Source organism: Lutra lutra, chromosome 14 (genome assembly GCF_902655055.1).
Source record: "Lutra lutra chromosome 14, mLutLut1.2, whole genome shotgun sequence".
Classification (NCBI taxonomy): domain Eukaryota; kingdom Metazoa; phylum Chordata; class Mammalia; order Carnivora; family Mustelidae; genus Lutra; species Lutra lutra.
Genome location: NC_062291.1, coordinates 5861475 through 5874405, shown reverse-complemented (window position 1 = coordinate 5874405; position 12931 = coordinate 5861475). Strand labels below are relative to the sequence as shown.

Sequence of the window (12931 nt, the reverse complement as noted above, 5' to 3'; positions counted from 1 at the left end):
GCTTTTAGACTCTGACCATCTTGTCTCTAAGACAGTAATCTTTTTTTTTTAAAGACTTCATTTATCTATTTGACAGAGAGATCACAAGTAGGCAGAGAGGCAGGCAGAGAGGGAGGAGGAAGCAGGCTCCCGGCTGAGCAGAGAGCCCAACTCGGGGCTCGATCCCAGAACTTCAGGATCACGACCTGAGCCCAAAGGCAGAGGCCCCAACCCACTGAGCCACCCAGGCACCCCTAAGATAGTAATCTTGATCATAAGGAACATAGACTTAGAAAATAATCTTTCACTTTATATAGTAACATATTGATTGCTTGTAGTCAATATCTTTTCTAAAGTCAAATTTTTTTTTAAAAAGCTTTCTTTTGATTTAACTAATAATATTCTACTTTAAGTGGTATGTTAACTTGCTTTTACAGTGATTTCATTTTATTAAAAATTTTTAAAGGAGTCATTTTTTTAAACTGCCCTGACACCGTCCCTCTCTTCCTCCCATATAGGAGAAGGTGACCCTTTCAGATGTTTCAACTTTTCTCATGTCTCTGAGACAAGAGGAGTCCTTAGGACGAGGAACCTCATTGTGGACAGAGGTGAGATGGAAAATAATAATAATGTCTTTGAAAAGTCATAAAAAGTTGTTTTCTAACTGAACTCACTAGTCACTTATGTAAAATATAATGATGGCTTTGTTACCTACCAATAGAGGTTTTTAAATATTGTATATTTGCTTTGAGTAAACCTAAATAATCATGCTGCTGAGACTCTTAAGGGGAGACTGGACAGTGTTTGGGATAGAGACAGACTTAGAAGAGAAAGGAAGAGCTCGTGGGCAGATTGCAAATCTGGATGAGATGGATCAGGAGTGAGGAAGACGTTAGACTCAAAAGCAACGACATGGACCTCCTCTTGCTGTTTTTTTCTGTCTGTCCATGGCACTTCATTGCCCAGTTGCCCGAGTCTGACATTTTGGTAATTGCAGATTCTTCCTGACTTTCTGCATCAAACCAATCATGAAATCCTATACGCCTTTCCTCTTCTGGAGAGTGGAGACCCTGCGACGGCGCCGCAGGCCCCTGGCCTCGCGGGGCTGCTCTTCTGTGTGGGGTCGTCAGGGGTCTGCGTCCTCCCCTCTGGAGCTCTGGTCAAGCTATTCCTGTTGGCTCTTAGCCCTCACAGAGCTGGTTGGATCCCAGTCTGTGTCCACTGCAGGTTCTGTGGTTTTTGAGGACAGGGAGCTTTTTAAAAAAATAATTCTATTTCTCCACTGCTTAAGAGATCACAGAGGGCAGGGATGTGATTATTTCTTTTAGAAGGCAAGTCAGGGGGCGCCTGCGTGGCTCAGTGGGTTGGGGCCTCTGCCTTCGGCTTGGGTCATGATCCTAGGGTCCTGGGATTGAGCCCCGCATCGGGCTATCTGCTCAGTGGGAAGCCTGCTTCCTCCTCTCTCTCTGCCTGCCTGTGATCTCTGTCTATTTAAAAAAACAAAACAAAACAAAAAAAACCAGAAGGCAAGTCCGTCTGTGGATGCACAGAGGGAAACGAGAAATCAGCTTGAACCGTGTTAAGATAATTCAGGTGGGAAATCATAAGGGCATAGAGTAGTAGGGTAATGGAGGGAATGAAGACAAAGAAAATCGGGGTCTTTAAAAATGAGAATTTGATTTTCTTAATCATAATGCGTCTAATTAGGTGGAATCTGAAAAATAGAGAACTGTATAAAGAAAATAAAAATCACCTGTGATGTCTACAGTCAAACTAAATCCAGATTTTTTTGGCTTAATTATTAAGTTTTTCAGTATACATATTCTCAGTCTTGCTTTCTCACTCTATAGGCTTACATTTAAAGTGATGGATTAACATGTATGATTTTCTAAACAAAGTAACGGTTATACCATTTGGAATTTTATTTTTCGTCTTCACATACATTTGAGCATTTTAACATGTTGCTAACTCTCCACTATGTAATATTTAAAAATTCAGTTGATGAAACATTTTAGAATTTATTTAATCAGTTCCTTTTGTTGGACGTTTGTCTCAGATCTTACCATTTCATCTGGAAATACGTGCTGCTAAAAGATAAAGACTTTGAAAGGGCCTAAATAGGCTCTTAGCACACCTACAGATGTTAACGATCATTTCTTGATTTCAAATATTTGGTGTTTAAATTGCTCCAGATGTCCAATAAATGTGTTTGTTCTTTGCATTTTGTTCATATATTTGGCTTTAAGTATTCAGATGAGGTCTGTCATTGCATCGATAGGTCTAGTTTGCAAATTGTGGTTAATCCATCTGGGGAATTTATTCTGGTGTGTGGCACGAGCTGTGAGGTGTCATTGAGAAAGTGCATGTGGCAATGTTTCAGACGATGCTTGGTCCCCACCAAGTGTAAGCACACTCTGCCATTACGGTCTTTTCCCCCTTGACCAGCCGGATGTTGTCTTATTATTGGTCAGCAGGCAGCCTCCCTAGATTCCTAATTTGTTCTGATTTTCTCTCTTCTCTAATTCAGTAACTTGTCTTCATGTTTTTCCTTCTTTTTAACTTTCTCTTGGTATGTTTGCTTATCTCTTTATGTCTTCCTTGTTTGAAAACTATTTATTGGACACCTTGTACACCGCAGGCTCTGAGCTGAGTTTTGGGAATACAAGGTCAGCGAGATAAACATGGCCGCCGTCTTCAGGAAGCTGACGTCTGGTGGTTCATAGCTGAACCCAAACTTTAATTCTTTGGTTTAAAAATAGAAGCAAATATATATATCCCCTAATGTAGACGTGGCTATAGAGTCTAACTTGCAGTGTAGTGGTGTTCTCATTATTGTGTAAATCTCTGTATGTTGAATCATGTAAGATCATTGATATTCAGTCCCTTTTAACCTAAGGAAATGGCAATTTTATCTAGCTCCAGCTAAGTAAGTTTTTAAATTAACAGACTTTATTTTTCAGAGCAGTTTTAGGTTCACAGAAAAATTGAACAGGAAGTACAGAGAGTTCCCACACACCTCCTCACCGCCTCTGTTATTAAAATCTTGTACTAATGATTGATGAGCTGATATTGATACATGATAATTAAGTAATGTCCATAGTTTACATTTGAGTTCACTCTTTTTGTTGTATATTCTATGGACTTTGACAAACATATAATAACATGTACTCACCATTATAATATCACACTGGTTAGTTTCACTGCCCTAAAAATCCGCCGTGTTCCACCATTTTGTCCTTCTCTTCTCTCATGCCACACCCACCCCCAACCCTTGGCAACCCCTGATGTTTTCTATGTGTCCATGGTTTTGCCTTTTCCAGGATGTGGTATAGTTGGAATCTTACACTATGAAGCGTTTTTGGATTAACTTCTTTCACTAAGAAATACACATTTAAGGTTCTTCCATGGCTTTTCATGGCCTGATAGTTCGTGTCTTTTTATCCCTGAATAACATCCCGTTGTCTGATGTACCACTGTTTGTTCATTAACCTCCTGAAGGACATCTTGGTTGTTTTTAAATTCTATCAATTATGAATAAGGCTGCTATAAACATGCACATGTGGGTTCTTGTATGGATATAAACTTTCAACTCATTTGAATAAATACTAAGGAGCACAGTTCCTGGATTAGATGTTAAGAAATTTTTCAATTTTTTTAAGGAGCTACCAAATTGTCTTCCAAAGTGGGAGGACCATTTTGTATTCCCACAGCAGTGAAGGAGTTTTCCTGTTGCCCCGTGTCCTCAGCTTTTGGTGCTGTCCGTGATGTGGACTTTAGCCATCCTGTGAGGTGTGTAGTGGTAGCTTGTTTTAATTGGCAATTCTGTAGGGACCTGTGACATTGAGCATCTTTTCATATGCTATTTGCTCTTTGTATGTGTTCTTTGGTGAGGTGTTTGTTTTTATCTTTTGCCCATTTTTAAAAAATCAGATTGAATGTTTTCTTAATGTTAAGTTTTAAGAGTTCTTTGTATATTTAGGAGACCAATCCTTTTCCAGATATGTGTCTTTTACAAATATTTCCCCCCAGTCTGTGGCATCTTCTCGTTGTCTTGGCAGAATGCAAATAAACTTTTGAGATTTGCATTTTAATGGGAAATCAAGGGAACCTGTCTCCCAGAGACTGCGAGACTGTAAATGCCATTTTAAACCATAATTCTGACATGAAAACTCTTTGGAGAGAAAACATTCTGAATCCTGGGACAGATTTGATAGAAGCAGCAAGTATGAATTTGAGTTTACTTGTCAGTTTTGTTAAAATAGGACAGTGCTTGTGGGAAATGCAAGATTTGTAAAACCTCATGCGTTTCATAGCAATAGTTGAGAAATGTAGTGTGGCCAGTTTGACAGAAATAACAAAGAAAAAGTCTATTCTGTCGAAAGATCAGTCTCCTGGCTGACCTCACTGTTAGATTTTAGAACGACCCGACTCGGTAAAGACCTACACGGAGCAGCTTCTTTACTGTTACTGAACTGCTCGCTCGTTGGCAGCAATGGGATGTCAGTTTTAGTCTTAACGGATTCGTTTGTTTGTCAGGTTTGTCTCTGGTCAAGACATTATTGTCTCCTTGTATGTAATTTTGGTGAACCCCAATGCAAGGGATACTTTTTAAAAAAATTCTTATTTTTAGAAAGACTTACTTCATAGTTATTTGCTTCATATTTAAATTCATATGTTGAATTTGTAAAGTAAGAGATATGCTATAAAAAGAAAACTGAGGGGGCGCTGGGGGGCTCTGTGGGTTAAAGCCTCTGCTCAGGTCAAGATCCCAGGGTCCTGGGATCGAGCCCCACATCGGGCTCTCTGCTCAGCAGGGAGCCTCCTTCTCCGTCTCTCTCTGCCTGCCTCTCTGCCTACTTGTGATCTCTCTATGTCAAATAAATAAATTAAAAAAAAAAAGAAAACTGAGGACATAATTCGATTTCAAAACAAAATTCACTATTACTTGGAATCAAAGATGAATTATGTGACTTTTAGATTTGCAAATCTTTTTAAAAAGAACGAAGAAGGACTAGTATTCCTCTTTTAAGTTAATATGTTTTAAAAAATGCACATGTGATAGAAAGTACACTTGTGAGGAGGGTAGAAACTTTCATTATAACTAATAGAAAAACAAACATACCTTGTTTTAGTATAGGAAGCAGGAATGAATTTCAATTTTATTTTAATTTACGGTTGTAATTTGGTTTACATAATGTGTCATTTTTCACAGAGATGTTCTTTAGAAAACCTTACCAAAATGTGCACTATATATTAGGTACTTTAAAAATTCTTGCCTGTAAATGAAGTTTATATATTCATGTATAGATACGCGCACATGTATATATACGGATACACATATTTTTTCTGTCTGCACGCTCTGTAGAATTCAGTCGTGACTAAATGTTCTATTACTTTGTTGTCTTGAGTTTTTTTTTTTTTTTTTAAGATTTTATTTATTTGAGGGGGCGGGGCACGAGCAGGGGGAGGGACAGAGGGACAAGCACACTCCTCGCTGAGCAGGAAGCCTGACCTGGGACTCTACCCCAGGACCCTGAGACCATGACCTGAGCTGAAGTCAGATGCTTATGTGACTGAGCCCCGCAGGCGCCCCTGTTGTGTTCAGATATTTAAATTCAGTTTATCGTGGAGGAAAGAAACTTGGCTTAGGGAAATCAGAAACCCTTTGCTCAGTTAGGTTTTTAAAATAAAGTAATGACTCTTTTCTTTCCTAGCTCTGTGATTGGCTGCGTGTTAATGAAAGCTGTTTTGGGCAAGCCTCAGCCTGTAGTCCCACTGGACTTCCCGAGATACCGTCTTTAAATGCTTACGTGAAGAACCTAGTTCAAGAATATATTACATTACCTGCTGGGGAAAGTAAGTCTGAAGTCCTTTATATGATTCACATCACCAAATTACTTCCAAAGAACTTTTAACTAGTTTTTCCAATCCAGATAGAAGTTTAACCAAATATGTGCCGACTTTCTGATCCCAAACTCGTACTTTCAGCCAAATAATGTAAAGAAACGGAATGTAAAAACACGTTTCCTAACTTGTACTTCATCTGGTCTAGGACTTGAGATTTTAAACTACTTCTTTATGTTTTAAGAAACTAGTAAGTTGTCAGAATAGGAATTGGACAGAGACAAACTGATTCTATGATTAGTGAATCCTCATGGGCTAAATACCGCCGATGTGTTCATAAAGCCTCTGTGAGTGGAAGTATTTGTAGATAAATCACTGCATCTTTTGTGTGTTTGTTTTCAGAACATCACATGTAGTATGAACTCATGTGAAAAGTAGTTTTAGAGAAAAATTATATTTGAAAGGATGGTTTTTTTTCTTTTTACCAGGTACTCAGTCAAGATCCATTTTCCAGCTTCTTTAGGGAAATGGGTAAGACCGCACTGAGGGAAGAAGTATTAGCAGATTCATTAATTAGGGTTCTTTTTACATTTCTAATGCTTCTTCTTCATTAAAGCCCTTAGTTGATAATTTGGGTAAATTGCATCTTTATATTTAACACGGCTTTGTCTCAGACCAAGTCGTTTTCATGTACTGTTTTCTCTAACCTGATCCTAGAATAGGCTTTAAATGATCAGATAATTATTCTTCTGAAATAAATGAGTTTATCTGTTTTTCCTTCTTAGAACATTTCTCTTTCGTGTTTTATTCCCCCTCTAATAAATTCTCTGTGCTGTTACTTGGGAGGATTCTTTTGTTAGGCCTATAGAAGTAAATAAATTTTCATCCCTACTAGACTAAACATACATTAAAGTCCCTAAAATGTCTTCAGAACTTGTTTTATAATTCAGAGTATATCAGCATCAGAGCTGAGTAAATATTCAAAATCATATGAAACAATATTTTTAGAATTTTTCTGTAATATTTCTAGGACTTAAAATACATGGTTTAATAGACTATTCTAAATTTTTTAAAAAAATTAAAACTTGATTTTAGGTGCAAAAGAGGTGTTTGTGTGTGTTTTAATATTTTTGTTCGACTTTTAATGCCCTTGGCCGAGTGCCTTTATAAAGTTTAATTAACAATTACTGGGGCAGTTTTCAGAGCAAGTTAATAAGTTCCAACCAAACAAAATTCAGCTTGAGTTTCTGAACATAAAAGTAGTTTTTTCAGTTTTGTTCTTATATAGGGACTTAGTGGCCAAAACACTATTTTCAATCAGGTTCTACATGTAAAGTAGCTTTTTCTCTGGGTTTTGGCATAGTTGGTGCTGATAGATTTTGTACTGTCGATTCCGCAGACGTATATCGAGTGTCTTCTAAGAGCTGGGCACGGAGTCACAGAGATAAAAACTGTATCTCCTGCCCTCAGAGAGAGCGTCGTCTAGCAAGGAGGTTGATGGGTAAGCAGATAATCTTAGCACAGTGCCTCAAAAGACGTAATGAGCACCAGGCTGGGGAACCTCTGTAAGCAGTGCCTGCTTGGCATGGATAGACCAGCAGAAGTAGAGGGAGGTCACCCTATGGGTGACATCTGACCACTGGGCAGAAATGAAGGTGAAAAGCGGGAAGGAGCGTCCCACAAGGCTTGCATGAACTTGCATCCAGGGAGCTGAAAGTAGGGAGGTGTCTGTCTGTGTATTTATGTATCTGTCCTCTGTCTGTTGCATGGAGCCCAAGAAGGAATTGTAGGTGGCAAGGGGGATATGGGGCACATACACACACATAAACGTGCATACACACACCCTATTGGACACCTGGTACCCAAGACAACAGAACAAAGGAATAGCAGCAAAACAACACAACCGGCATCACCTGTGAACAAACATGCCGAAGACCTTTCGGGGCAGGCTTTCTGAATTACGGAAAGTGAAACATAGTTTGGAAAGAGCCCTGAAGGCTGGTCAGACCTTGGATGTGCTAAGATTAACCAGGGAGGGAAATACATTTGAAGAAATGTATACTTAAATCAAGCGGTCCCATGGAAAGGACATTTGTAGTTAAATGATATGTCTACTTAAAATGTAATCAAGAGGGCGCCTGGGTGGCTCAGTGGGTTAAAGCCTCTGCCTTTGACTCAGGTCATGATCTCAGGGTCCTGGGGTCCTCTCTGTCTCAGGGTCCTCTCTGTTCAGCAGGGAGCCTGCTTCCTCCTCTCTTTCTGCCTACTTGTGATCTCTTTCGGAGTTTCTCTCTCTGATCTCTCTCTGAGTCTCTCTCTCATTTATTCAAATGAATAAATCTTTAGATTTCTTGGTTACATTTTTTTTTTTTTTAGAGACACAGATTAGCTCTGAAGTAGTATATTGCAGTTGTACAATACGTTTTATTTTTTTTTTAAAGATTTTATTTATTTATTTGACAGAGAGAAATCACAAGTAGGCAGAGAGGCAGGCAGAGAGAGAGAGGAGGAAGCAGGCTCCCTGCTGAGCAGAAGGCCCGATGCGGGGCTCGAACCCAGGACCTGGGATCATGACCTGAGCCGAAGGCAGCGGCTTAACCCACTGAGCCACCCAGGCGCCCGTACAATACGTTTTAAAAACAGCGTTGAGGTATGATTGACTTGCATCACCCTGTACATGTTTAAGCTGCACGTGTGATGGGTTTGGACCTACGTTTGTTGAAACCCACCAGCGTGGTGACGTAATGTGCCTATCCTTTCAGGCTCAAAGTGTTTTCATGACTTTTTTTTTTGTAATTAATTAATTTTATTTTTTATAAACATATAATATATTTTTATCCCCAGGGGTACAGGTCTGTGAATCACCAGGTTTACACACTTCACAGCACTCACCATAGCACATACCCTCCCCAGTGTCCATAATCCCACCCACCTCAACCCCCCTCCCCCCATCAACCCTCAGTTTGTTTTGTGAGATTAAGAGTCACTTATGGTTTGTGTCCCTCCCAATTCCATCTTGTTTCATTTACTCTTCTCCTACCCCCTTAACCCCCCGTGTTGCATCTCCTCTCCCTCATATCAGGGAGATCATATGATAGTTGTCTTTCTCCGATTGACTTATTTCGCTAAGCATGATACCCTCTAGTTCATCCACGTTGTCGCAAATGGCAAGATTTCATTTCTTTTGATGGCTGCATAGTATTCCATTGTGTATATATACCACATCTTCTTTATCCATTCGTCTGTTGATGGACATCTAGGTTCCTTCCATAGTTTGGCTATTGTAGACATTGCTGCTATAAACATTCGGGTGCGCGTGCCCCTTCGGATCACTACGTTTGTATCTTTAGGGTAAATACCCAGCAGTGCAATTGCTGGGTCATAGGGTAGTTCTATTTTCAGCATTTTGAGGAACCTCCATGCTGTTTTCCAGAGTGGTTGCACCAGCTTGCATTCCCACCAACAGTGTAGGAGGGTTCCCCTTTCTCCGCATCCTCGCCAGCATCTGTCATTTCCTGACTTGTTAATTTTAGCCATTCTGACTGGTGTGAGGTGATATCTCATTGTGGTTTTGATTTGTATTTCCCTGATGCCGAGTGCTATGGAGCACTTTTTCATGTGTCTGTTGGCCATCTGGATGTCTTCTTTGCAGAAATGTCTGTTCATGTCCTCTGCCCATTTCTTGATTGGATTATTTGTTCTTTGGGTGTTGAGTTTGCTAAGTTCTTTATAGATTTTGGACACTAGCCCTTTATCTGATATGTCATTTGCAAATATCTTCTCCCATTCTGTCAGTTGTCTTTTGGTTTTGTTAACTGTTTCCTTTGCTGTGCAAAAGCTTTTGATCTTGATAAAATCCCAATAGTTCATTTTTGCCCTTGCTTCCCTTGCTTTTGGCGATGTTCCTAGGAAGACGTTGCTGCGGCTGAGGTCGAAGAGGTTGTTGCCTGTGTTCTCCTCAAGGATTTTGATGGATTCCTTTCTCACATTGAGATCCTTCATCCATTTTGAGTCTATTTTCATGTGTGGTGTAAGGAAATGATCCAATTTCATTTTTCTGCATGTGGCTGTCCAATTTTCCCAACACCATTTATTGAAGAGGCTGTCTTTTTTCCATTGGACATTCTTTCCTGCTTTGTCGAAGATGAGTTGACCATAGAGTTGAGGGTCTATTTCTGGGCTCTCTATTCTGTTCCATTGATCTATGTGTCTGTTTTTGTGCCAGTACCATGCTGTCTTGAGGATGACAGCTTTGGAATAGAGCTTGAAGTCCGGAATTGTGATGCCACCAACTTTGGCTTTCTTTTTCAATATTGCTTTGGCTATTCGAGGTCTTTTCTGGTTCTATATAAATTTTAGGATTATTTGAAATAATTTCTTTGAAAGAAATGGATGGTACTTTGATAGGAATTGCATTAAATGTGTAGATTGCTTTAGGTAGCATAGACATTTTCACAATATTTATTCTTCCAATCCAGGAGCATGGAACATTTTTCCGTTTCTTTGTGTCTTCCTCAATTTCTTTCATGAGTACTTTATAGTTTTCTGTGTATAGATTCTTAGTCTCTTTGGTTAGGTTTATTCCTAGGTATCTTATAGTTTTGGGTGCAATTGTAAATGGGATGGACTCCTTAATTTCTCTTTCATCTGTCTTGTTGGTGGTGTAGAGAAATGCAACTGATTTCTGTGCATTGATTTTATATCTTGACACTTTACTGAATTCCTGTACAAGTTCTAGCAGTTTCGGAGTGGAGTCTTTTGGGTTTTCCACATATAGTATCATATCATCTGCGAAGAGTGATAGTTTGACTTCTTCTTTGCCGATTTGGATGCCTTTAATTTCCTTTTGTTGTCTGATGCTGAGGCTAGGACTTCTAGTACTATGTTGAATAGCAGTGGTGATAACGGACATCCCTGCCGTGTTCCTGACCTTAGCGGAAAAGCTTTCAGTTTTTCTCCATTGAGAATGATATTTGCGGTGGGTTTTTCATAGATGGCTTTGATAATATTGAGGTATGTGCTCTCTATCCCTACACTTTGAAGAGTTTTGATCAGGAAGGGATGCTGTACTTTGTCAAATGCTTTTTCAGCATCTCTGGAGAGTATCATATGGTTCTTGTTCTTTTATTAATGTGTTGTATCACACTGATTGATTTGCGGATGTTGAACCAAACTTGCAGCCCTGGAATAAATCCCACTTGGTTGTGGTGAATAATCCTTTTAATGTACTGTTGAATCCTATTGGCTAGTATTTTGGTGAGAATTTTTGCATCTTGTTCATCAAGGATATTGGTCTGTAGTTCTCTTTTTTGATGGGATCCTTGTCTGGTTTTGGGATCAAGGTGATGCTGGCCTCATAAAATGAGTTTGGAAGTTTTCCTTCTATTTCTATTTTTTGGAACAGTTTCAGGAGAATAGGAATTAGTTCTTCTTTAAATGTTTGGTAGAATTCCCCCGGGAAGCCATCTGCCCTGGGCTTTTGTTTGTTTGGAGATTTTTGATGACTGTTTCAATCTCCTTACTGGTTATGGGTCTGTTCAGGCTTTCTATTTCTTCCTGGTTCAGTTGTGGTAGTTTATATGTCTCTAGGAATGCATCCATTTCTTCCAGATTGTCAAATTTGTTGGCGTAGAGTTGCTCATAGTATGTTCTTATAATTGTCTGTATTTCTTTGGTGTTCGTTGTGATCTCTCCTCTTTCATTCATGATTTTATTTATTTGGGTCCTCTCTCTTTTCTTTTTGATAAGTCTGGCCAGGGGTTTATCAATCTTATTAATTCTTTCAAAGAACCAGCTCCTAGTTTCGTTGATTTGTTCTATTGTTTTTTTGGTTTCTATTTCATTGATTTCTGCTCTGATCTTTATGATTTCTCTTCTCCTGCTGGGTTTAGGGTTTCTTTCTTGTTCTTTCTCCAGCTCCTTTAGGTGTAGGGTTAGGTTGTATACCTGAGACCTTTCTTGTTTCTTGAGAAAGGCTTGTACCGCTATATATTTTCCTCTCAGGACTGCCTTTGTTGTGTCCCACAGATTTTGAACCGTTGTGTTTTCATTATCATTTGTTTCCATGAATTTTTTCAATTCTTCTTTAATTTCCTGGTTGACCCATTCATTCTTTAGAAGGGTGCTGTTTAGTCTCCATGTATTTGGGTTCTTTCCAAATTTCCTCTTGTGATTGAGTTCTAGCTTCAGAGCATTGTGGTCTGAAAATATGCAGGGAATGATTCCAATCTTTTGATAACAGTTGAGACCTGATTTAGGACCAAGAATGTGATCTATTCTGGAGAATGTTCCATGTGCACTAGAGAAGAATGTGTATTCTGTGGCTTTGGGATGAAAAGTTCTGAATATATCTGTGATGTCCATCTGGTCCAGTGTGTCATTTAAGGCCTTGATTTCCTTGTTGATCTTTTGCTTGGATCATCTGTCCATTTCAGTGAGGGGAGTGTTAAAGTCCCCTACTATTATTGTATTATTGTCAATATGTTTCTTTGATTTTGTTATTAATTGGTTTATATAGTTGGCTGCTCCCGCTTTAGGGGCATAGATATTTAAAATTGTTAGATCTTCTTGTTGGATAGTTCCTTTGAGTATGATATAGTGTCCTTCCTCGTCTCTTATTGTAGACTTTGGCTTAAAATCTAATTGATCTGATAGAAGGATTGCCACTCCTGCTTTCTTCTGATGTCCATTAGCATGGTAAATTCTTTTCCACCCCCTCACTTTAAACCTGGAGGTGTCTTCAGGTTTAAGATGAGTTTCTTGGAGGCAACATATAGATGGGTTTTGTTTTTTTTATCCATTCTGATACCCTGTGTCTTTTGATTGGGGCATTTAGCCCATTAACATTCAGGGTAAGTATTGAGAGATATGAATTTAGTGCCATTGTATTGCCTGTAAGGTGACTGTTATTGTATATTGTCTCTGTTTCTTTCTGATCTACTACTTTTAGGGTCTCTCTTTGCTTAGAGGACCCCTTTCAATATTTCCTGTAGAGCTGGTTTGGTGTTTGCAAATTCTTTCAGTTTTTGTTTGTCCTGGAAGCTTTTAATCTCTCCTTCTATTTTCAATGATAGCCTAGCTGGATATAGTATTCTTGGCTGCATGTTTT

General features: G+C 39.1%; 1 protein-coding gene across 5 annotated transcripts in view; it reads left to right on the top strand.

The window, feature by feature from the left end:
• The window catches only part of TARBP1 (TAR (HIV-1) RNA binding protein 1), a 92915-nt gene that overhangs the window by 17345 nt on the left and 62639 nt on the right, over positions 1-12931 (top strand). For all 5 annotated transcript variants that reach the window (XM_047701327.1, XM_047701325.1, XM_047701326.1 and 2 more), the window contains 2 exons: positions 498-587; positions 5694-5835. In XM_047701327.1, the coding sequence (XP_047557283.1) occupies positions 498-587; positions 5694-5835 (232 nt within the window). The remainder of the gene's footprint in view (positions 1-497; positions 588-5693; positions 5836-12931) is intronic.